Here is a 26,421-nt window from a genome sequence, read left to right as displayed (position 1 = left end):
ACTCTTTGTTTGTCTGAAGCTTACTGGCAAGAAAATAGCCCCCCTCAAACAATCCCTTCAAACAGCCTCCCCTCAAGCAGCCCCCCATCAAACAGCCACAGGAAGGCGGAGACTAGGAGTAGAAAGAATATAGGCAGCATTTCCGGCGCGAGCACGCTCTCTCTCTGACTCTCTCTCACGCTCACACTCTCACTCTCTCTCTCTCTCTCTCTCTCTCTCTCTCTCTCTCTCTCTCTGTCGCTCTCCACGAAAGTGGTTCTGGGCAAGAGCTATTCATAGTGAACGGCTTCAGAACCCGGGAATATTCTTGTAAAGGCCGGTACTTTTTCTATCTTTTGCAATAAACTCCTGTGTTAATCCATTCTCAAGGTTTGTAGGTTTCTAACTCACTGTGTATCCTTTTCTCTCTTCTCGGGGAGGAAGATTGTCACTCCCTGTCTGTGCGGATTCGAAGGAAACAGACTTAGACATGAACGTGTTCCTCCCTGTCTGTTTATGTACAAAACCACTTTTGTGTTGTCTGCTCTGACCAGCACATGCTGGTCCTTCAAAAGCCGACAAAATGGCTGTGCGGCTAATAAAACCGCTAATGGGCTCCAGGTGGTTGATATGAAGTCTGCATTGAGCTGGTGACCAGACTCCTCTCACTATCGACCCTTCGCACAGAGCTCCCCAGCCCTTCAGGGAGGCATCTGTGGACACCACTTTGCGAAAAGACACTCTGCCTATCGGGGAACCCTGCTGCAGCAGACCGGGTTCCCTCCACGGCCAGAGAGCTTGTAAACAGGACGGGGTTAATGTCAGCTTTCTTTGAAGATGACGTGCAGGGCACAGCCAGTGGGAACGAGTCCATCGTTGGAAGGTATCGCATTTTTAACAGCCCGAGAGGCACCACGGTGCCCATCAGCTGCAAAATTGTCCGCAAACTCAGTTTGCGTCCCAACTGAAATTGAGCGAGGCAGTGGAGAAACGCAGCCACTCTGTGCTCCGACAGCCGTGCGCGGCTTGTGACCGAGCATATATCTAGTTCAAGAAAAGAAATCTGCTGACTCGGGATTAGTGCGCTCTTTTGGAAACACACTGAAAATCCCAGTGACTGTACGCGAGACAGGACGAGCGATAGCTGCATCTCTGCGTGCTCTCTGGAGCTGGCTATTAAAGCCGAGTCGTCCAGATACGTTAAAACACGAACTCCTTTCTCTTGGAGAGGAGATAGCACCATCTCCACGCACTTGCTGAAGGTGCAGGGGGCTGGAGACAGGCCGAATGGCAGCACGAGATACTCGTAGGCTCTGCCATCGAACATGAACCTCAGGAATTTCCTGTGGTTGGGGTGTAACGCTACATGAAAGTGGGTGTATGTTAAATCTATGGTTGCGAACCAATCCGCCGTGCTGATCGCAGTCAGGAGTTGTCTGAGTGTCAACATTTTGAACTTGTAAGTTCGTAAGTGCCTGTTTAACACCCACAAATCCAGAATTGGTTGGAGGCTGCCTCCTTTTTTCAGAATACCAAAGTATCGGCTGTACCAACCTTTGTTTTGCTCCGAAGCGGGGACCACTCGGATTGCTCCTTCTAGTAGTAGACTTTGTATCTCCTCTCTCATCACAGGTGCCACAGCCTGCGGCACTGTGGTCGGTACCACCGATGTGAACCTTGGGGGTCTGACACAGAATTGTAGACGGTACCCCGAGAAATGGTACGTTCCACCCATGGGTGTGGCGTGCATGCGTGCCACTGAGAGAAATGTGACGTCAGTCTGCTGACTTGTAACACTATAGGTGGAGGGCTGTGTCCCCCGAGTGTGCCAACAGGGAACTGCATTCCCTGATGGCTGACCTGGAGTGTTCGAGAGGAGCTTTCGCCCTCTGGCGTGTCGTCAGGGACCGTGCAACCTGAAGGGTGACCAAGGGCTCTGTCGGGGAGCTGTTGCCCTCTACCGTGCTGGCAGGGAACAGCATCACCTAACTTATATGGCTTTTTTCTCTTTCCAGAGAAAACCGACTATCTTTTATTTGCAACATTTTTTTAACAAAAGACACATCCTTTATTGCACAACACTGAACGTGTGGGGGAAAAGTGCAATGTTGGGTATGTGCAGCGCCGCTTGGGGCTGAATCCCTGAACGTAAACATGAACGCGCCTCTTAGGCGTTAGAACATGGGGGCTGCAGCGTCTCCCTGCTGCAGTCCCTCTCATCCCAGCCCCTCGGTTAGGAATGCTGGTGCTTCTTCCTCTTCTGTGCCGGGTCTCTCTGGAGGCCGGGAGGAGGGCCCTTACTCCAGGTGGAGTGGCATGGAGGTTGGGCTGGAGGCTGGTGTCTCACCAGCTGAGGGTCTTGGCTCGTCTGTTGTACTGGCCTTTTAGGAGGGGCTTGTGCGGGTTTGCGGGACCCGGAGACAAATTTAGGTTTAGTATCGTGCCTGGAGATGATGCTACACAGAGCCTCGGCCTGCTTCTTCCTCTTCTCGAACCTGGCCTGGTTGGCGTCTAGTAACTGGCCAAACAGCCCCTCCATGATGAGGCCGTCAGCTCATCCAAATAGGACGCTCTATCCCTGTCCGGGACGTCCGTTAAAGTCAGCCACAGGTGCCTCTGTATTACCACAGCGGACACCATTCCTTTGTCGAGGAAGATCGCCGTTCCGCGGGCCCCACGGAGGATGTAATCCGAAGCGACCCTCATCCCGTCAAGGAGAGGCCATAGTGGGCTGTTGGGGGGCAACAGAGATGCCAGCTCTGCCAGATGCACCGCCTGGTACGTCTTCAGCATCGTCACGGAGCTCAGTGTGCCTGCGCCTGGCTGAGCTCGGTACAGCTTTTCCAGCTGTGCGGCCGAGAACCTGCAGTGTTTAGACGGAAGTGTGGGAGTCCTGCCCAGACCATGGTTTTGAGCCGGAGCCAGGTACGCCACCAATGAGGGCTCCATGGGCGGCATGCTAACCAGGCCGGCTTTTTCAGCGCTGTTCAGGTCTACGTGCTGTCCGTAGCCGGGCATGGTGGCACGGGCAGACGGTTTGGTCCAGGATGACGTTAGTTCGGCAACGAAATCCGGGTACATGGGGAGGCTGTTTCTCACCATTGCGGGCTTGGGGGGTAGAAAAACCCCATAAACCGCGACGGCTTCTGTGCAGGGGGAGCGGTGGGCCATTTCACTTCCAGCCTCTGCGCCGCCCAGCGAAATAGTGCGAGAAATGAATTGTCATCGCGGTCGACCAGTGCAGCCGCAGTGGATGCTTGGCCTGGCGACAAACTCTCCTCCTCCGACAGCCCGTGCACGTCTAGACTGATGTCCAGCACGTCATCGTCCTCCTGGGTGGCCGCCAGCCCGCAAGGCTGGTTGACCCCCTGGGAGACCCAGGCTTGAACTCGGCTAGTTCCTCCAAGCACTCCATTTGGTCCGCCCAGCTTTTAGCGGGGTCTTCTGCCTGGAGCCCCTCCTCGTCGGAGCCAGAGGAGGAGGGGCCTTGTCGGAGCCTCCGGGCATGGACGATCCCTAGGCAGATGGGACAAGCCTCGTGCTGATCCTTGTTGTGCAAGGAAAAGCTGCACGAAAGGCTCCTTCCTCCCTTTGATGGTGCTCATAACGTGACACGAAGGCTGACGTGGTCCAAATGAGCGCTCCGCGGCCAGTCACTGCACTACAGGAGTAGCGGTGGCTAACACCAACAGGAACAGTTAAGCTAATCCAGGTCGCAGCCGTGAAAACGAGAACAAGCTAACTAGCGGAAGGTAGCTAGTTTGTCTCAAGGAGGTGTTCTTAGCGAGGTGAAGAGCGTAAGAACTGAGTGGTGACTGTGATGGCGCTGGTTTATATGTGCAGGCGGAGCCTCACATACGTCATCACAGATCATCTGCCATAAAGGTGTGAATAGAGGTGTCGTCAGCAGACCACGCCGGGGCGTGATATATATCCCATACAATATGTGTTGTACCGAGTGAATCAACTGAAAGGGAACTAAAGAGCTTATCCCCTGAGAAAAAGGAGGCTCATTCCAGCATAAAACAGAGAAAATGTATTTCACATACAGTGTGCTTTGAGGTTTCTTCATCTTTGTTTGTAGTATACAGGGTGTGGAGGAGGGGTCATTGAGGTTAGGGTCCATAACTGATCCTGTGCTGGGTGACCTCTGAACAAAGAAACAAAACTTTTTTCTTTCATTCTTGTTCATCAAAACACACTTTCTTGTCGAAGTGCATCCTCACGGGAGAGTAGGAACTCATCCATGAAGCAAAACATTACTCCAGAGGCTAAACAGTGATCGTAGTAGTTCAGTGTCTCTTTATTACAGGTCTGTCTGCAATCACTCTGCAAGTCCCTCCAGAACTACATCATCTAAAAATGAACTGTGGAGACCTGAAACAACAAAGATGCAAATGCAATTTTTGACAAAATCCTCAGAAATAATCCCAGAAGGAGCCCGAAACATTACGAAAGTGGATTCAAGGGAGATATAATTCAAGATACAATAAAAAAGTGCCAATAAATCAAGTAAAAAAAAAAAAAAAGTTAAGAAAACCAGTTCTCAGTGGACTATGATATTGTATTGAAAGGCGTCACACTTGTTTTGTCAGTCCCCTGTAGCTGTGACAAACAGCTCGTCAGCCACTTGCCAGACTGGAGTTATTCTGAGATGGCGGCCTCCTTCCCACACAATGAAATATGGATATGAGTGGTGGGGATAGTGGGCAGCTGTCAACAAACTCCACAGCTTCCCGCCACCACTGATCAATCAGTCTCATATCTGAACCACAATGGTGGCGGCCCGCCGGCAAGGAGTGACATTAATCCTAAAGCTTGCAGTCAGTGCAGAGGAATGACAGCAAACACTGATGCAGGCTCTAACAAGGAAAGGTGGCGATGCTAATGAGAGTGTCTGTGGCTCCTTAACGAGCCTGCACCGCTTCATGTCCTCATTTGAGATGAGCTGTGTCTCAGGGGTGCAGGATAATGAGCTGGACCGGGATTCCCAGGGCAGAGGCTTGTGTAACCGGACACTCTCTGGTTGAGAGAGAGAGAGAGAGAGAGAGAGAGAGAGAGAGAGAGAGAGAGAGAGAGAGAGAGAGAGAGAGAGAGAGAGAGAGATGGACAAGGAAGAACGGGGAGGAACAGGGACAGACAGGGAGCACATATTGCCAGTGTGCAAGAGAGGGGAGGAGGATGGAGAATGGGGGGGAGAGGGGAGGTGGGTACATGTCATCCCTGCTTGATATGATTGTTTGTACACACCGATCATTGAATCGCTGCATCCAAGTGAGAAAAGCTTGTGTTCTCTGTGACAAACTGACCTCGGGCAACAAGAGCACTCATAGAAAGAGGAAATGGAGAAGGAAAGCATGGTGGGTGGGGGGGGGGGGGGGGTGGGGGGGGGATGACCAGAGGACAAACGCTTAAAATGTTGTTTTTTTTAAAAGAAGCTGCATCCATGCAAAACTTATTTAACCCAATATTGCAAATGCTTTTTATGTGTGTGTGTTTGACTCTAGATCAAAAATTCCCTCTTTTTTTTGACAATTTCAAAGCAAGCTACCCTGAAAAAGCAGATCCTGCTGAAAGAAATGAATAACCGTGGAGCTTGGTGTGACCTCAGCGTGGGGAGCACCCCCACCTCTCACGGCTGCGTCTGCATGGCTGCATTAGTGAAGCTCAAATGGGTTTTTTTCCACCATGAGAAGCAGAGCATGACATGCGCCCAACAATGGCAGGCAGATGACGAGCCAGCCCCATTTGATGATGGCCTCTGCCGACGCGGCCTCTTTTTTTTCATGTGGAGAAATAGGAGGGCAAGCATGACTCATTATGGGTGCACAGGTGGCCTGAGATCTAATGAGTCACATTTAGTGCAGCTCTAATGTGCAAATGGCTCTGAGAGATGCACATGCCAGGAAACAGAGTTGTTTGTTTCTTCTTCAACATGACTTGTGATTCTCTCTTCCACTGTTTGTACCTGGAATCAAATTGGAGCTCGAAAAAATGTTCCTAAACCACAAAACATGAGCACCACATTGGGTTACACCATGAACCATGGATCATATCTGTACTACAGTTCTGCTGCAGAATTTAATCTGTGCAAACACTTTGTGATATCTGCGACTTTGAATGTGTGAAATAAAAAGCACAGAATCAACAGATTTTGGTTGTTTTCACTGATGAACTTCAAGCAAAGTGTCAGTGAGAAAGCTTCTGCTGGTATTTTAATCACTGTCAGCTATTAACAGTGCCCCCCTCTGGTTGTTCACCTGCCTGATTAGAAATGGGTTTTCTGCATTGATCAACTAGAAATTGAGTGCAGAGACAAATCCATAAAATTTGGTCTGACTAATAACAGATTCTCCATTTTGGACAAAAAAAAAAAGTAATTATAACAACAAAACATAATTCCTGTGTCTTTACATCACACCGAAAGGCCAAGATTGCATTATCTGTGATTATTCCTCCACTGTGTGTCACAGTGGCTTGTTTGTTTGCTCATCAATTCATCGCAGACACCACAACAATCCAAATCATACCTGATCTATTAACTGCTCGCCACTGAGCACCATTTGAACGTTTGACCTTCCAGCACAGCTCATGACATTATGTTGACATTTAAAGTAATCCCTCCCACGGTTCTTAATCCTGGTAGCGTAGACTGCCCTGACCCATCCTCTGAGCGCACGCGTGCACGCACGCACGCGCACGCACGCACGCGCACACACACACACGCACGCACACACACACACACACACACACACACACACACACACACACACACACACACACACACACCAGTCAACAGCACACTTGTGTTTTTAAAGAGCCGGTTTGGCTCCAAACATGCAGCAATGAAAGGCCTCATTAATTATCATCCACAAATTGAAGCATTCATTTATCCACTGAAACTAAATCACAAAATAAGGCTGAATAATCACCAGCACTCAGAATCGACTTTGACTGAAGGATGAAAATCACAGTACAGTACACTGTACAGGAGCAGAGTACACTGACAGCATGATGGGAATGTTCATAAATTCACTATATTTTAAGATTCCTGACACTATTTCAAGCCCTTTCTTGTTTTATTCATAAGTTCAGTTTATATCAGGAACATTAAAAGTATAGTATCTCAAAATAAAACAGTATTCCAGAAGAAGTTTGTATTTTTGTTAACCCAAAGCTATAAAAATGACAATAAAAAAGTAATAAAGTTTGACTTATGTAGTTAATGGAAAAGAAGAGTCCTTTTCCTCAGGTTGCCTAAATTTCAAACAAATTTTAATTCAAAGGTGAATTAGTACTATTTCAAATACAAAATATTCAGCTTCTTACCATACATATATTAACTTATAAAAAAGTGAAAGGAAATTAGAATGTTTGTAAACACATTTTTATGTGTTTACAAACACAACAAACGAGACATATATATATGACATATGTTTACAAACAAACGAGACACATATATATATATATATATATATACTTTTTTCTTTAGTTGTTTTGAGACAAACCTTTCCAGCTTTCTATAATCCTTTAGATTTCTTTTAATAAGGGTTTATTATGTGGCTGCTTCCTTCTTAATAGGTGACTTCAACATGTCATTACAACTTGCACTGTAGTTTTTCCCATATATTAAAGTTTTAACATTTTTTTAAAATTATATTTACTTTAAAGAAGAAAAAAAGTCAAGACTGGGAAGGATAAAAAAGGCTAATGCACGTAATGGTACATAATATTACTGTGTCTGGATTCCACTTCACATAAATGTACAAGTCTGCTACTTTCTTTAGTCTCATTCTTCAACCTTATAAATCAGTTAACTATTAGTTTTTCCGACTGCATCATTTGTCAATGCCTCTTCAGACTAAACATTCCGTTAGTTGCAAACCACATTTCCTGCAGATCTCCACAGTTTCTGATATTAACTGTTGTTTCAGTGAGGGGACACCCTCCATGATAATATAGCTTTTTCTGTGCAGCTGGATTTTACCCATCACAGAGTTACACTTGGACAAACAGGCCCAGTAGATTAAAAGTGATGAAATGAGAGGTACAAGATGACAACCCATTTATTTAGTAATACATTCTGCAAACTAGAAATTTTATTCAAACTTCAAAGGCTAAAAAATGAAATAAAGGAGGTAAAGAAGGGGAGAAAATTTAAGGAGCAGGGAGAAAAATGCATCTATTCACAAGCATGGAATGCAATTTGTTCAATCGACAACACAAATAGTACAATTTAGTTCAGGGAACAAAGCTTTTTTAAACATTTCTCTTTTTTTCTCTGCCATTCCTTTGGAGCTCAAACATAATACAAAATATACAGTTATTGAACTTTGTAAAATCACTCACAGAGGCCTCTGAGAAACATTTGAATCAACATTGACAATACTTAACTACAGCACTCTAAAGCTATTGTTGAATGTAATCATAAATAGAGCAGACAATGTATGTATGCACATTTTGAATGCTTACGAGGTTACCATGTTAAAAACACTTGCATTTGTTAAAAGTATGACATCTTCTGCAGCGGAAATCAAATAAGCTTTCAAGACCCAGATTTGATACGGTAACATGGAGGAAAAAGACACAAACAAACGAGTTGTGGCTAAAAAGTTGTACCTTGTGACAACAACCTGCACAAAGCCGCGTAGTTGATAGCTTAAGTACCTTTAGAATTGAGGTTATTTTTACTGGTGAAGTGTGTAAAATTGGCAGCATTGCTCCTCCTCATAGTGTTTAGTTGGACAAGTGTTTTCGGGGGCAACAAGAGATTGGGTAAGGCAAATCGGTGAGCTTATTTATGAGCTGAAAAAGGTCAACAAAGTGAGGCTCCGGTCACCCTGTAAGGGGACAAACAAGTCGCCACTGCTAAGGGTCACACAGAAAACGCCACAGCTGAGGTACATGGATGCGAGATACAAGAGGGTGCGAGGGTTTCAGACGTCCTGCCAGGTAGACCTCCATATAACAACAAACAGGATGCATCCCAGGCAACCAAAGGTAACTATGTAAATAGCTTTATAATATGTTTTTCCCCCCTCTACTATAACAATTTTCTGAAAAAGGAAAAAAAAAAAAAATCATACAGATGATCAGTGCATATGACTATTGTCCATTAGTCACACTTATTATTTTTTCACACACCTCACATTTCTAAAACCTTGACCTGTCAATACAATTATAGATTCAAGCTCAGTGTGCATCACACAGGTGGACACGTGGGTGAAATTACACAGGTGAGTGTTGGAGGTGAGGCTGGGAGGTGGTGGTTGGGGGGGGGGGGGCAGCGTTCGGGACAAGGCCAATAGTGTTCCTAGTTACTTAAGGTTACAATAACTTCTCGGATAGTTACTTGTTTCATTAACATCAGCACAACACTACATGTCACACAGGTCAGTGTTGAAATAACTGGTTTGAGACCCAAAAGAAAACTCCTGCAGGTACACTGCTCAATAAAAACACTTCCTATGAAGGCTATGAGGTATTTCAGGTGGTAAAACAATGAAAACATGATTCATATTAGCTTGTTTTGGGGGAAACTTGACATTTCAATAAAATATGAACATATGAACAAATTATAATCAAGCCACTGTCAGTATCTGCTAACATTCTAGCTAGTGATTATAAACATAAAAAAAGTTTATTTCTACATCTGAAAGCATCCTTTAAGGGTCACACAAAACCAAATGTAAATGTGTACAAAGAAAATAAAAGTCTGGGGCGTGAGGCCGTCACTCGCCTCAATGTACAAGCAGACATGTTAGTTCCTCATTAAGCTTGAAGAGTCACATGAAATGTAGCTTTCAAAGAGCTTAATACCTACCCAGGGTGCAGCTCGAGCTGGCAGACGTTAGACAAGAGAGACATTAGTGCACTTACTCAATAGATACAAGCAGTGCCGAGAAAAATAAATAGCTTACAGATCAAATATGGACTAATTAACTCTGTATGAAATTAATTGACTTGACAGGATGCAAGTACAGTACTTATATAAATAATCAGGTAAAGAGCACAATATCAATGTCAAAGCAAAAACAAGGTGATTTAAAAGGTAGTTTAAGTCCTCAGCTGTTTGGATTTTGTGGATTCAGTAAAACCATACTTTCTACTGCAACGCGTTTAGACTTCGCCACCATGCGGCTGGTTTCCATGTTTGTGTGATTAGTTAAAGGTAGTCGATGGAGCCTCGGCTCTGGATCCACGGTTAGGTTACATTCAACATTTCTTTAAGGCCTGTCAAACTTCCCCGTAACACATGAAACGTTTTCATCGCCTCGATTTGAAGCCAAGATGTTGCACCTCTGCCGCTCCCTCAGTAGTTCAATGGTTCTTTGGCACTCTTATTAGCAGGACGCCACCTGTTGATATTCACATCAGTTCCCCCTTGCGCTCCCCCCCTCACTCACACACACATTTGTCCTGCAGGCTCATCTTTGCGAGCGTGTGCTGGCAGAGCAAGGACTCGCTCATCAAAAACTATTTGTCCACACTACCGCCGCCACTCAAAAACTCCACAGAGTACCTTTAAAAGCCAACTACAAACATCTAAAAAGGAAGTTACTTTCTAATAGCTCCACATTTTTTCCATCTTTCGCTGGGTTACAGCTGGTTAACTGGCTTCTTGTGATACAGACTTTGCAAAAACCCAACGTCTTTGGCATTTCTCGCCTCGAAAGCATGTTAGAAAGCAGCTAATTTAGGATAAAAGTCAGTGTGTGTTGTTAGAGATTTAATAATTAACTACTCACCACAACCCAGCAGTGAAATACTCAGGATTGTCACTTTGATCAGTTAAAAAATTTGATTTTTAGTACTTGATTACAGTTTAAATACCAACGCGATTAGAGGAAAATACCTCTGTGTGCCTAAACACCAATGTTCTATTCATCTCAAAGCAGAATCACATGTAGTTCATGGCAAAAAGGAAAAAAAAAAAAAATAGCTCAAGCCATATGATTTATTCCTTGAAAATGAGTCGAAAATATATACAGACATTAATTTCCAACAATGCAAGACAAAACTGGCAGAAAATAAATCTGAAATAAAACCATTTCTCTTCAAGAAAAATCTAATGTGTGTTAAATACAGATTTAGTAAGTGACTGTTTTTGTTTGGGTTTTTTTTGGGGTGGGACCAAAAAAAAAAGAAAAAAAGAAAAAAACTTTACCCACAGTTCAAACACTAGAGCAGCAAACTGGATTGTGCTGTGGCTTGTAGTGCCGTGGGGAAGTCCAGAAACTCTGATGGGAATCAAAAGGTGCAATTCAACCATGAAAACTAACTGCAGTTAGCGCATTTGTTCTTAGTTCAATCATCCAAAGAATAACATAAAATCTAAGCAAAAAAAAAAAAAAAACAGCTTGGCAAATTCTTCAAGCCGCCGCTTTATTACATTTTATGTCTGATAATGTGATTTTGTCTAAAATATTCAGTGCTTTAACTGTTCACATCAAAATTATCAGATGCTCAATGCAGAAGCTGAAAATATTTGTACCACAAATATGAAAACTGAATCTCATGAAAGGAAGAAAAAAAAACTTGGCATAGGCTGTCATAAAGCTGAAGAGTGTGTTCATAAATTATATGGCACCTGCAGTGATCACCAATATCCATGTTTGATTACAAACTGATATTTCAGTAGGACACTGTCGACGCGTCGTCAAGTCAACCCGACCAGCTGCTGCACACCACGTGTTGAAGAAAGACTCGTGTATGGAGCTCCAAGTTGTTCAGATGCAACGCAGCATGTAAACTTTGCCATTCAATTACAAGTAGTGAACACATGTATCTTGAATCACTCATTGCAAAAAATGGAAAGACGGCAAAAGACGGGCAATTCCCTTAAACCCACGCTGGTTTATCGTCCCAACCACCCGAGAAAACACACACATACACACGCACGCACACACAAAAAAATATATATCATTTTTTCCCACTTCACACTTTCAAAATGATTGAGAAACACCTTGCCAATGTTATTTGAGCATGTACAGAAAACCACTTACAAAAAAAATGCAATTAATAAAAAAAAGAGCACAGGGAAAAAAAATTAGGATTTAAATGGTTTGATAGAGAGCTTACTGTGCTGTCAACTATACATTTTACCCGTTTCTTAAGGAGCATAGACTAACTGAAAGAAAAAAACAAAAGCGCAGAGACATTGTGCCTGGAGGACAAGCAGTAATATTCACTGAATAGACATTTGTTAGAATTCCAGAAGAGCAGGAAAAGGCAGATAGTGCATAAAAGATTCTCTTTTTCCATTTCTTTCATTTTTTTTAACTTAAAATCAAGCTGCATTAAATACAGGCTGTTTGTACAGGACAATTGCACTTCACAAAAACAGAAATATACAAACACACACAAGGAAATGTGAATCAAATTAATTACAGCAAAAGAAAATCTTTACTACTTAAGCTGATTATTTAACAAAAAAGAAAAAAAAGAAAACCTTGTGGACTCACTTTTTATGAATGACTTTAGAGGAGAATATTAAGGGGGGTGAACATAAAGGGGAGACAAGACGGTGGGGATCCTGAACTCCAGAGTGGACTGGTGCTGCACTACTCCAGGTTTGTGTGCATGCAACTGCAACTCCTCCTCCTCCTCTTCCTCCTCCCATGAAATTCCCTTCTTAGAAACCAAAAGCTCAGAGTGACGGAGAGACAGACTGCTGAGCTGAGCTGCTGTGGGTCTTGAGAGGATGGTGGTTTGTAAACTCTATGCTGTGTTAGTGGTAGGAGGTTGTGTTACCACATGTCGTCTGTGGACGCTGAGTCCTTGACAAGAGAAGGAAGGAAGGAGAAACCCTTCAGTCTGGCTCTACACCCACATGATCTCCATTTGAAGCTGCACAGGTTTAAACATGTATCACACAGAGAGTAAAATCAGAGTCACAATACATTTATACAGTAAGCCTATTCATATGAAACATTGTTGTAACTAAATACAGTGAAAACCAAATAAATCCACTCAAGCGTCACTGTGGCCTTCAAGTTTTTGTAGCATCATGCTGGTTGGTTGTCAGTTTTTTTTGTTGTTTATTTTGTGCCCCACATCAATATCTTCAAGTTTATTTAACATATTTCTTTTTAAACTCAAGTTTTCATCCAGTTTGTGAGTGAAAATACAGTAAGACAAGAGCAGAGTTGTTTTACAGGTTGTAGTTTCCACTCTGAAGATGATAAACATAAATATTCCACAGAGAGTTTTGCAGCATTTGGATCAAGGGGAATTGAATCAAACCTAGCTTTAAAATGTAGTAATTCACTTTGTTTTGACACCTTGTTGAGCAGAAAAAACATTCTCATTGTTTCAGTTCTTCCTTAGTGTGATATTGTTATGGTCAGTCACCAGAGTGAATTTTATATTACTCACAGTTGAGCTTTGTGTTGATCCTCAGTATTATAAAAGAAAATGTTTTGTCTGAATAAAAACACATGGGCAAGTTTCAGATTATGTGACAAGATGTCCAAAGAGAATTCAGGATGGAAATATGATAAGAAAAGGTTATGTTTCCATTTGAAAATCTTAATAGGTTGACTGCACAAATGCTTAAGTCTCAGTGTGTTGCTACTCGACCATTATTGTCCACAAGAAAACAAAACAGCCCAATCCGAATACAAGGAAATTTAATCGACAATTGATGGTGAATATGATCATTCCTGGTTCCGAGGAAGTCATTAAGCTCACAAAGGTAAAACATAATGCATACCACCGAGTCACCAAGGTTAGTCATGGATTATACACAAAGCAGGCACAGAAGCATTCAGCTGCTTTGGCCCATTGCCACGTAAAACTGGATGCCGACGTCGTGATAATACCTGCCGTCCTTTCTTATGGACTTTAGACGCCCAGTGTGTATTTACACAAGGCTACCACAGAGCCGCAGTAAACAAACCTCTCTGATTGAACTAAATAATGCGATCAATTACCTTAACATCTAGAACGTCTTTGAAAGGAGGAAAAGAAAAGAAAAGAAAAAACAAAAACAACCTCCACAGAAACAGGGCCGCCTATCCAAATGGAGAAACCAGGCAAGACGAACAGGTTGGACCGAGTCCACAAGAACGACAAGACAAAACAAAGCATCAGCGCTGGAACCACGGATGCGACTAGAGCACCACAGGAACCGGAGAAAATGAGACGGGCGGCATTTAAGAGGAAGAAAAGTGAAAAGTAGCAGCACCAGGCTAAAATAAACATCTGTGGCCTGATGAAACAGCTCCTCAGAGGTTCTACATGAGCAGCAACACAAACACCAATAAAGGCTATTTCTCAAACATTGTGGTTTTTGTTTTGTTTTGTCATTTTCAACAGAAATGCCAGACTGGAAACGATTCTGAAGACTACAGATAAACTCTACAGCTCTAATACTGGTGTGAGAGGGGATCACACCAGTATTAGAGCATAACGGGGTATTTCTTGATGAACTACAGCTGAAAAGCAGATCTTTCCTATAGCTGGTTCCTCTTGGGATCAGACTTCTGTATCTTAAACAGTGTATGAATAGTTGATCTGAAGCAACTCATTAAAACATTCCACTCAAGCTTTGTCACTTTATATTCCGTTTCCATGTGTTTCTCTTGTATATTTAGCTAAAATTGTACATTTATTAATGTGTGATTTATCCTTTACATACTAATTTGGTCCTTACACTGACATCAAGAGAACGGTATTTAATTTCTCTGTCTGTCTCATACATGCAACTGAAAGTTGGATAATATAAAGCCAAGGTGGCCTAACTAACCTTGTTTAAATCCACTAACAGGAGCAACACCAGCTACGTTTACACTGCAGGTCTTTAACGTTCAAATCCAATTTTTTACTGGAATTTCTTTGTTCGGTTGTTAAAAATATCAGATGTGACTACCATCAGACTCAAGTTTCAAAAGTTCAGCGTTGACTTCACAGCGAATAATGTTTACGGAAGAACCACAATCCTCCTGTTATCAAACTGGCTTTTCCCCTGAAACAAAATCAGACAAGAAGGCCGTTGCTGGGCTAATCCCCCGCCGGAGGGCTTTATATTTTCTCACAAAGCAGCTCTAAGGCAGCACACTTGGTACACTAGAGGGTGTTCCATGGGTCCTAGTAGATCATTATGTAGAATCTGAAAGGTCTTCTTCATAAGCTATGTCAAAATACGTCTCCAGAGCCCAAAAGGTGTTTTTATGCACTTAGTGACCCTGTAACCTGATATGCAAATTAGGTCATGGTCACCATGGTGCCCCTTCTCCCCAGGTGGAGTGTCCATGTGTGAAGTTTGGTGACTGTGGGCCCAGGAACTGCTGAGAAATGAGGAGAAATGTTTATATGAAAATACATGTATTGTGCAACCATGACGAGCAAACTTCAGACCCTACCAATCTTCAAGGTCAAGGTCAGGTCGCTTGGTGTACTGGAGGTTATCCCTGGAGTGTGTATCATGTGTGTATAAAATTTCAGAGCCCTAGCTCAAAAACCTAGGCCTCCAGAGCCCAAAATGTGTTTTTAAGCACTTCGTGACCCTGTGACCTACTTAATATGCAAATTAGGTCAAGGTCACCATAGTATCCCTTCCCCCTCTGAGATGTATCCACATGTGAAGTTTGGTCACTGTGGGCCCAGGGGTTGCCGAGATATAGGTAGAAACGTTCGAACGGACGGACGTACGGAGACTGTTTCAAGATCCCCCTTCGGGGCCTATCAGCCACGGCGGGGGATAAAAATGTGGGGTTATCTCATACTGGAGGACTTTGTCAGGTGTGGACGATAACCGGAGACTTGGTGATCAACCCAGGGATGAGAAGTCGCCTACATTTACTGGAAGTTTTAACAAGCAGGAGCAAAACCAGCCAAGCAAAGTATCTGTGAGGAATAAGCTGACAACTGGATAGAAAGTAGAGAAACACAGCAAAAATGCACTGTGTTTTTAAACAGTGAAAAACAGCTGAATAATTCAATTTTTTATTCACCATCTTCATTTTAGAATATCAAATGTGTCTCTTCATGAAAACTGGGTTTGATCTGAAAAGCCTTTTCCCCCCAAATAGGAGCCCAGTAAAAGAAAGGGTAAATACTGATGCTACACACGCCAACATGTGTATCATTTAGACACCGTTGCGCAATCAGATCCAAAAAATGACTTTAATGACGGCCTTTTATTGAGCAGCAGCTGTTTACAACACTGTTTGAATGTGTGTATTTTTTGTAATGAGGAATTATGACATCGTCTCACCTGAATGATTAAGAAGTCTGAGGGAAAGGTGGTTGCGGATTAAGAAAATTAACTGCGTTAAAAGATTGGAGAAGGGCCACATGCAGGCAAATGAGTCTGATTTCAGACACTTTTTCCTGCAGTGTGAACGCAGTCACACACTCTTTGATAGTCAGACGTCTTTACTTGTTGTCGGCTGGAGGATGCGTGCCTTACAGACTTTAACTGTCATTTGTCAGGTGAATATGGGTGAGAGAGAGAGGGCTCTGAAGCTGAAGCTATATGAATTTACATAACATTGTACATGAAAACTAATCTGAGTAAACTAACACCAAAGATAAGAGCAACACACCCATCAGACTCTGGATTCAATGGGACAAAAATTGATCGTGAAGCAGTTAAAATTACACCAGAAGTATCTGCACTTGTGATGATACGCTCCAACTTTAAGACACTAACATTTAAAAAAGCAACACTGTGCACGAGTGTGGATAACAGGACCGGGCCCACTGTATCAATAAAGACTGCAGAACTTTTCAATGAATCCCTTTGAATACATTTGAACAATATTCAAAGAGGCTAAGTGGATTTCCTACAGGCAGGATTTGTGTGGACTGGTGGCAGAATCTAAGTTCAGCCCAGGCTCCATTCAAACTGATCAAAGTCAAAGGTCCTGCTGAGTTTCTGAGCGTACAACTCCGTCTATGAAGATGATTTTAAAAACATCACTTCTCATACTAATGTGAAACACTGAAACAAAATGACAAGTTTTTACTGTCAAGGACAAAATGAGAGAATCAAGTAAAGCGTAGCTGACCTAGTGAGCTTATCTGATTAAATTTTCAAAGAGAGCTGACTGAGTGGACTTTATTGTTTGTAAGTGTTCAAAGGACTAATGAGGAGCGTCTTTTAAATCAATATGTAGGACAATGCAGTATTTATTCCACACACGGTTTGGTGTATTAATCTCCTCCAGTTTTTATTTGAAGAGCCACCAATCAGTGTCATTGACTCAGGCACAACAGAACTGAGGCTTTTTGGAACAAAACCTGCCAGGGAGTTGTGGTTGATTATGAAAAAAAAAAGTCTATTTATAAATTAAATTTTAAAAGAACAAGTTAAGTCAAACAAATCGAGCAACTTTCCTGCTTTCACATGTAAAGAAATCACAAGGACAGATCATGATTACCTTTTTCAAACTAAAATTACACCAATGGTGACCTTTTGACACAAATTTGAATGAAACAGAAGGTGGATTCCAATGTGAGGGGCAACACTCTGGTTACTGACAACCAGGAGTGGACGAATAAACAGCTGGAAACTTTTGAAACAGTTCTTAAATGGTCTTAACAAGAAAATGACATTGATTATAATCCCTAAATATGGAGCTTAATGAGATCAAAACACATAAATTAAAGAGGCCTTTTTCCTGAACTTTTAACTGGTTTGAACTGAATGAACTTCTCGTCAATATGACGAGTTGAGAGGTAAATCCAACAACAACCCAACCTATACTTTTTGGATTATTTTTACTAATGGTATTTTTCAATCACTCGGCCACGAAACCATGTCTTCCTGAATTATTCTAATGGACATGCAGAAGATTAGTAAAATCTTGCTGGCCAAATTCCAGAACCACACATGCTCAAAACAACACAACGAAGTAAAGATCATGTGGATACTTACTGTGTCATCACTCCGGTAGGGGTTGAGTTTGTTGTACACCGCTTCAATAACACTTCGTCTAAAAGGGAAACAAAAACATGTGAACAGTCAAAAAGCTCTTTTTTTTATTTATTTCATGACTGCTTTATTTTTTTTTAATGAAAAAACTGTTGTTGTTTTTTGTCAACAGTCAAAAAGCTCTTTAAAGTCAACAATCAGAGGCAGTCGTTGTCACACTGAGGTTCGGTTGTCTTACTTGCTTGCCAGCTCGCCTCCAGGAGGGAGATTCGGGATGCTCTCGGATGCTAACGTCCGCATGACATGGACCAAATCAGGGACGCCTTCGTCACCCTGCTTCTTGATGATCTCTGGTAAAAACCAAAATGAGTCAGCTGCATTAATAACTCGAGAGAAACACTTCACTCTCCCAGTGCTTTTTTTGGAATCGTCTCTGTTGCTGTAATAAAGAGAAATGACAGGAACTCATTTGGTTATAATGAATAATGCAAGTTATCAGATCTAAACATGTATGCATACATTAATGATGGGAGAGCAATGAAATGCAACATTTTTTTCCCTGTAATGAAGTGATCAAAATACAATCCCAGTACTTAAAATTGCATACACATATGCAAAGAAATGAGCAGAAAAATCATTTTCCATGGAAAAGGGCTGATCTGACACCAAATCCATCCATGACCACTGCTCAAAATGTCAAATGAAAAAAACAAAAGCATACACCACAAGAAGAATAAAGTATGTTACAAATACTTTTTAGGGCGGCGACGTTAAGTGCACTTCCCATCAGAATGAATAAACATCATCCATAACAAAATGTTTAGATGTTGACAAGTTCACTGACAAAAGCTTTTTTTTGTAGCAGTAATGAGATTAATAGTTGTACAATCTCATCCGCACTTGGCTCATGTTGCATCATCTAATCAGGTCTCACTGACCAAGTCAGTCATAATTAAACGCTTAAACCATTTTTCCTACTGAAACGGAGCAATTTCTAAGCCATGGAGTTCTTTGATCATGATCTCCTCTCATACCTTCTACTCTTGCTTCCAGATATTTGTCCAGCTCAGCCTCCTGTTTTACTGCCTCTGGAGAAACCTTTGGTGCCCCAGGAAAGCAAATTAACACCACACTCATATTGTCCCGGCTTCCCTGTTGCCAGAACACAAAGAAAAGCAGAGAATTGACATCAATCAACCAAGACACTTCATACCATCAATAGTGTGTAGGCTTGGTAGGTCAACGTACCTTGTACAAGCAGGTGTCGACAATTTCATTGCTGACTTTTTCCAGATCCTCTGTGACCTCAAGCCTTGACCTCACAAAGTCACACAATTCCTCGTTTGCCATGACATCCCAGATGCCATCACAAGCTAATATAATGAACTCATCTTCCCCTTCACATCTCTCTATTGCATAAACTTCCGGTTCTGGAGAAACCAGCTGCTCTGTCGGGCCTTTTCCATGTACACACTTGTAGTCGAAGTCTCCCAGAGCCCGAGACACAGCTAGGGATCCATTAACTCGCTGGATCATGACTGAGCCACCGGCATTCTGAATTCTTTCCTTCTCTAGCGGATTGCTGGGTTTGTGATCCTGTGTGAAGAAGTGAACTGCGCCGCCTCTGCTCAGGAGGCCCCGTGAGTCGCCACAGTTGATAAAATAGATATGGCTTGGAGAAATCATGACCCCGACTGCGGTGGAGCCACTGCGGTCCACGCCGTGCTTCTTCTCTGAGATGGTCCGCATGTGTTCGTCAATCTGCAAGAATCCCGTGCGGATCCCATTCTTCACGCTGTCTACGGAGGGATCCTCCTGCAGAGCACTCTGGAAGTCTGGGTTGCTGGTGATGTGCTCCAGCAGGTGCTCACAGCAGTACTTGGCCACCTGAGAACCGGCGTGCCCATCGTAAACGGCGAAGAACGACCAGAGGTCGAGGCCATGGGACAGGCCGATTACTGCCGTGTGTGCATCCTCCATTTCAACCCGCCAACCCTGCATGCTGCTCAGCCCATACCTCAGGTTATTACCTTCACCATTGGAATTGTACTTTTCCATCTTTGGTTTGTCCAGAAATGCACCCATTGTGTCCCTCAAACAGCCTGTAACACAAATGAGAGACAGCCTTGTTGAAAAACATACAGAAATGCATTACTTCTATCAAAACTAGCAACAAAAACTATAGCAGTCATGCAAAAAGACCTTTGCTTTTTATGTAGCACTGCTCTGTTACTAAAGGGCATCATGTGTATTTCTGTTGAAGTCACAGCCCAAGGAGCTCAGATTTGCAAACAATCTTCCACTAAATAGTTTAAGCATATCACTACACTTTATTCAGACATCATACTAACATAAAAACATGTGTTTTAGGTGGATCATATCACAAGAGCCACAGCAGACTCAGAAGAATAATGCTGGTAATGACTGACATGAACAAGATCTAAACATCAGGGCTGCATGGGGAAAAAGTAGATGCCTCAACTTAAAAGATATTTTGGTCATGACAATTTATTTGGTGGGCAAAAAGGCCTGAGACAGAACCCTATTTTTAACATTTTCCCTATTTTACTTTGTGATATATACATGTTTCAAAATTGACATTTGACCTCAAGAACAACAACAATTTATGAATACATTTCAAAATTGTCCAAACAAACTCATTGTCTCCCAAATCATTAGGACTTTCATAGCCATTTCGGATAAATAGTTTCACATATAATGTTTTCAAATGAAAGATGGTCGATATTGTTATCCAGTTGTGGCCAAAGATTATAATCTCTGAGCTGAGCACAGCTCAGAGCCCTTCTCTAATCTATAAATAGTAGACATGGGAACACATTTTGGCTACATATTAGGAACGCTGCTGGTGTGGATCAAATAAAACGCCCTCGGATCACTAACTGTTACTATTCTATGTAACTGAAAGACGCGGGGCTGTAAATCGCGTTGGAGAAACACAATTTAAAGAGTCTGACCTTCGCAGCGCAGCTTCTCGGGGTAACGCGAGTTCCAGCCTTCGTTACATGCCTGCAAAGCTAACGTTAGCTCAACCACTGACCAGTTAACTCGATGACCAACGCGGATCGTCAATGCTGTCAGAGCCAGCGGAGTAAAATCACGAACCCCATGAATCCGGTGAGTGAGGATCTTTGGTGTCGCTGCTGTCTGTGCGGGAGATTCTCGGCAGAAGTGAAATAAACAAACAGCCGAGCCTCGCTGGGCCTTGACCCTTGTCTCTCACAGCTAACTTTGACAGGCCTCCTTCCACCAGGCTACATATGCCAAGGTGGCTAACTTTCCACCCGTTCTGTAGCTCCATATTTGAAATGTTAAGACTTACCAAATCACCAAGAGATCAGTTGACAGCGAGCGAAGCTGCGACGGAGACAAGAACCGGGTGGCCGAGGTTCTTTCTGGAGCGGCTACACCGACGGAACGCGGAGGTTTGAGGCGGTTCAGCTAGACTAGCTAGCCAGCGAGCTAGCGACGAGCGATCGTCACTCAAGACTCAGAAAGTGCCGAGGTCCCTCTTTGGCTACACCCGTGGCGCATTACATTCTCTCAGCTGGCAAGCTAAAGGATACTGTCACAAGTGTTGTGGTGATTTCGAGGAGGCCGGAGCTGAGTGCGGCCAAGCTGAAACGTCTTCCCAGCCGCTCCGCTTGACAGCTTGACAGCTTGCGAGCTAGCGTTAGCCTCCGAGCAGGACGGAGCCACACGGACAGGACCCGGATGTTACAGGTTGCGTATTTGAAAACATGACATCATCGCTGAGGCTGCACACAGAGGAGCTGCGCACCGAAAACATACACACAGAGGAACATGCATACAGAAGAGTTGAGGCTGCACACAGAGCAGAGCGCTATGGATGCACACAAATGAACGTAGAAAGCACGCCCATAGAGGAGCAGAAAGCATACACACAACATATCCACAACTGAAACACACTCCGCGCATTAGGCCGGATTATAAGCAGCCTTACGCAAAAGTGCTTTTTTTTTGTGTACACAGCAATACGTACCTCTGCCGTATTAATTCATGAATATAGTGTGATTGTGCAGTTTGCAGGATGGAGAGCAGAGATAATTCAAAGTTGGTTTTTTTTATCAATGAATTTGTCATATTCTTTAGCCTCATTCTTTTATTGTGGTCTTGAGAGTTGCTCTGTATGAGACACATTTAATTCTAAGTAGAGACAGACAGTGTGTGACACTGTTCACATAAATGCTATGTAGAAAAAAAACATTAAAACATTCTCTGCATTCTTCCACTGGTGCCTCCTGAGCTGGAGGTGTGGCCCTCCCCGGGGTGGTTCTCTGGGACCTTCTCTGTCCTGGAGGGGGTTATATCTCTGGCCTGGTCTGGAAGCGGCACTGGGTCCCCCCAGAAGAGCTGGTGGAAGTTGCAGAGAACAGAGACAGAGATGTCTGCGCTTTTCTGCTCCCTGTACTGCCCCTGTAACTCCATACAGATTAATCGGTTAACAAGATGGATGGATGGATGGATGGATGGATGGATGGTTGGATGGATGGATGTGTGTTCAGGCTCCCCAGCCCACTCAAAGAGCGCTCCCACCCAGGTCGTGTCCAGCAACCATAGCAGTCTATAAAGGCAGATATATATATATATATATATATATATATATATATATATATATATATATATTCCATTATAAAAGAATTCCCATCTGGGATTAATAAAGTATTTCTATAATATCTTTTTCAAAATGCACCGGCTCAGATATTAACATATGACAATAAATACTGGTCCGTTAATATTTATGTCTTCTTTTTTTTTTTTTGTTGAAATGCTTGAATTGAAGTACATGAAACCTGTTTGTACTGAAGCAGCTTGTAGGTGGAATTTCACCTGCCACCTGGTTAATATTCACTTTTCATTCTGAGAGAAAAATAACATTATCCTCAGTCAAACACACGTCTTTTATGCTTGAGGCACTTTTATGGCCTTTGTCACTAATCAGCATTTGAATTGCAGACCTCTTTCAGCAGCAAACACCATCCTCAGCAAACCTGTGTGTCCTTGATGTAACAAATCACCCATCAACTGTGGTCGACTGTGAGGCAGCCTTTGTTTTACACATTCATTGTTTAAATTCATTTGAATAAACAATGTTCTGACTATGACTGGTGGGTTTTTCCCTCCAGCTTTTCCATAGGTTTGACAGTGTTTGGTGTTCAGTTTTACATGTAAAGAACTGCAGCACAGTGTTTTTTTTAAAATATTTGTTGATGATTGTAAAACGTCCAGAGAGTAGAAGGTCAAGAGGAACAACCAATGTCTATTATTGGAGGAAAAAATGTTTTCAAGTGAATTCAGATGTAATACCCCAATGTGATTAATATCATCTAAAATAAATGGAGTGAGACACCTTTTCCCAAAGCCTATGACTATAATGGGATTGTTTGAAAATGTTATGTTTATTCTACATACACTTTTCTCTATTATATAGACAGAAAACACACATGATCAAAATCTGTAAACATACAAAGCTGCCCAAAACTATGAAGTGCTATAATAGTGTGAAAATCCAGTTTTAGTTTGACACAGACCGTCAGAAACTGCACATGCACTTCATGAACCTCATGTGCACACCTTTTCTGCTTCTTGTTCTTTTTTTTTTATTCAGTTCAGAGTCTGCATTGCTTCTTTTTATCCATTCATCATTTATACCACTTTATCCTGACCAGAGTCGCCGGATCCGATCTCAGCTTACTGTGGTTGAGTTCAGGATGCACCTGGATACATCAGTCCATCATATGACACACAGAGGCAGACAACCACACACACTCACATTCACACTTTGGGACAACCGGGTCACCGTATAACCTGACATACATGTTTTTGGACTGTGGGAGAAAACCGGAGTCCCTGGACTAAACTCTGACACACACTCATGGTGAGAATATGCAAATGCTAAACAAAAAGACCTGGCTAGTATTTGATTCTGTGACATTCTCACTGTGAGGCGAGAACAATAACCACTGCTCCACCATGCAGCCCCTCTGTAAATCATGTGACACTGCTGACATGTGTTGGAAGTGATCGCACAGGCCGTCGGGTGTGGTGGATGGGGGGGGTTCCTCCCCGTGTCCTCTTGTGGTGCCTTGTCGGGGCGGGTGTTGGTCCCTGTGTTCCAGGCCAGCCACTCAGGGGTGGGGTGGGGTTGTGTGAGGGGTCCAGCTGGGCCAAGGTCCCAGTGACCTATTCACGGTTGGATTGGTGAAGGATGGGATCTTGTCATGGCCTGGTGAGGGCCTGGCTGGCAGCCTAGGGAGTGGGGGGGCATCTCCCTCCCCCCAAGTAAATGTATGTGTGTGTATGCATATGCTTAGGTGTGGGTGTGTGTGTGTATATGTGTACGTGTGTGTGTGTGTGTGTGTGTGTGTGTGTGTTTGTGTGTGTGTGTGTGTGTTTGTGTGTGTGTGTGTGTGTGTCTATGTATATGTATATGCTTAGGTGTGGGTGTGTGTGTGTATATGTGTACGTGTGTGTGTGTGTGTGTGTGTGTGTGTGTGTGTGTGTGTGTCTATGTATATGTATATGCTTAGGTGTGTGTGTGTGTGTGTGTGTGTGTGTGTGTCTATGTATATGTATATGCTTAGGTGTGGGTGTGTGTGTGTGTGTGTGTGTTTGGCCCCCAGTGGTGCGGCAGGCTTCGCTCCCGGGATCGGGGGGGCTCCCTGCCCACGTGGCCTGGGGGCCCTGCTCGGGCTGGTCCCGGCTTGGGTCGGGGCCTGGGGCTCTGCGCCCTTTATCCTTCTCTTGTGGACTCCTCTTGGCTGGGGGGGTGGGGGGGTCCTCTCTGCACTCTCCGTCTGGTGCCTTCCGGGTTGGGGCATGGCTCTCCGGGGTAGTTTGTCGGGGCTTCCCGGGTCCAGGGGCCGCCGGGTGCCGGAGTGGCGGCGTCTGGCCCTGGTGGCCTCGGGCCCCGGGGTGGTACTGCGGGCCCCCCCACAACAGTTCCAACCACACCCATTGGACAAACCACACACACACACTTCCACTCCTCATCGATGAGTGTCAGAGTGTTTTTATATATATAGTTTCCATATTCATGCTTAATCTCAATCTTATTCCTTCTGTCTTTATTTGGCAGCGTAACTCAGACGCTGTTGTTTTAACTTTGTATAAACATGTGTTCTGCCTTGGCAGGGCACCCTGACGGAGGCTGATAAGCAAGAACACTGCAACCTTGCCTCAGCTGATGTCTCGGTAGAATCCCACGCCTCCAGGGGAGACTGCCATTCTCTACAAATGTCTAGCATAGCAATGTGTTTCTTTTTCCTGTGTAAACCCTCCCATTTGTTAATCTAAATAAAAGCGCAGGAGAATGGCAGGGAGCTCAGAGTGGGTCGGAGGTGTAACTTGGGCGCCTCCTGTTCATTCCTGAGATTTGCCGCTGATTTTTCTTGTTTTCTGCTATTGTTCTTTCAAATATCAAAATTGTGATTTTGTTTTGTGTCGCTTTGTTTTTGTTTTTGTTATCATTGTTGTTGTTGTTTAAAAGTGTACGCTTTTTGTTTTTTTTTGCCTACCTGCTAATTTATACTCTTGCTAGAAAATCATATTACTGTCATGATAGAGCTGCTCAAGCTGGCTTAATCTAGAAAATCATATTACGGTCTTGATAGAACTGCTCAGGCTGGTTTAATCGAGAAAATCATCTTAGTGTTGTTGGGATCTCACAGGACCACAGAAAGTTTGTTCATTTGTAGGAAAAGACAATTGTCATATGTCATGATACACAGTCATGACATGAATTCTGACCCAGGAATGTGACTGTCTTTCACACGGAGTGAGGGGGGGACCTTCTGCAGGACCTTCCTCCCCCCTTTCTGCTCAAAAGACACTTCCCCCATGCAATCAGCCAATCACTGATTGGTTGAAGCTCTCAGGCTTTGACACCTCTGAATTCACACGTGGAACAAAAAGCCTGCGAAGCCTCCATTCTCTCTCTTGCACGACTACACTCCGAGGAGGTGAGTTGCTGGAGAGCAGCTCATCCAGTGTTAGCACACAGCTAACACCAGAGGCCTGCAAGCAGGGGCCTCCACTCCTCTCTTGCAACGAAGACTCCGAGGAGACCTTCCCAGGACCGGAGACCAGCGCCCAGAGTCTGCTCTCCAGGGAAACCAACCAGTTCCTCCAGGACGGACCAGGGAAACGACGCCTCACAGAACTTCTTTGTGTTTTTCCTGAACAAGCAGGAAAACCATCACAGACCTGAGCGACTAGCTCCTCAGTCTGAACAAAGGGACAACCAGAAGCTGCAAAGAAGGACTCCTGAAACATCAACTTCATCTTCTTCTCCTCAGCCTGCAGAACCAGCAACCACAGTTAGCAGGAGGTGCTAACTACAGGAGAAGACACCAGCTTCCCTCCAGCACGACAACAACTGTACTTCTTCAAGGAAGTGATAACAACAACTCAGGCATTCCCTGAGATTAGTTAAACCTGATGCTATGCATAGAACTGTTTAACTTTTATGAAGATGTGTTGATTCTGTTACAGTGATTGAGTTCTATTGATAATGATATTAG

The 26,421-nt window shown here is 43.6% G+C and overlaps 1 protein-coding gene across 1 annotated transcript; it reads right to left on the bottom strand.

Annotated features, from left to right (window-relative positions):
• Window positions 1–10,922: 10,922 nt before the first annotated feature.
• On the bottom strand, window positions 10,923–21,592 carry ppm1aa (protein phosphatase, Mg2+/Mn2+ dependent, 1Aa). Its single transcript, XM_080512510.1, has 6 exons — window positions 21,201–21,592; window positions 19,109–19,962; window positions 18,895–19,012; window positions 18,099–18,210; window positions 17,864–17,921; window positions 10,923–12,758 (listed from the first exon to the last, which is right to left on the bottom strand). Exons 2-6 carry the CDS (start codon window positions 19,943–19,945, stop codon window positions 12,729–12,731), a joined length of 1,155 nt encoding a protein of 384 aa, XP_080368636.1. The 5' UTR covers window positions 19,946–19,962; window positions 21,201–21,592; the 3' UTR covers window positions 10,923–12,728.
• Between the last annotated feature and the right edge of the window lie 4,829 nt (window positions 21,593–26,421).

Source organism: Blennius ocellaris (assembly GCF_963422515.1).
Source record: "Blennius ocellaris genome assembly, chromosome: 17".
NCBI lineage: Eukaryota > Metazoa > Chordata > Actinopteri > Blenniiformes > Blenniidae > Blennius > Blennius ocellaris.
Note: the sequence above shows the minus strand (reverse complement) of the source record. Positions and strands in the feature narration are given on the sequence as shown.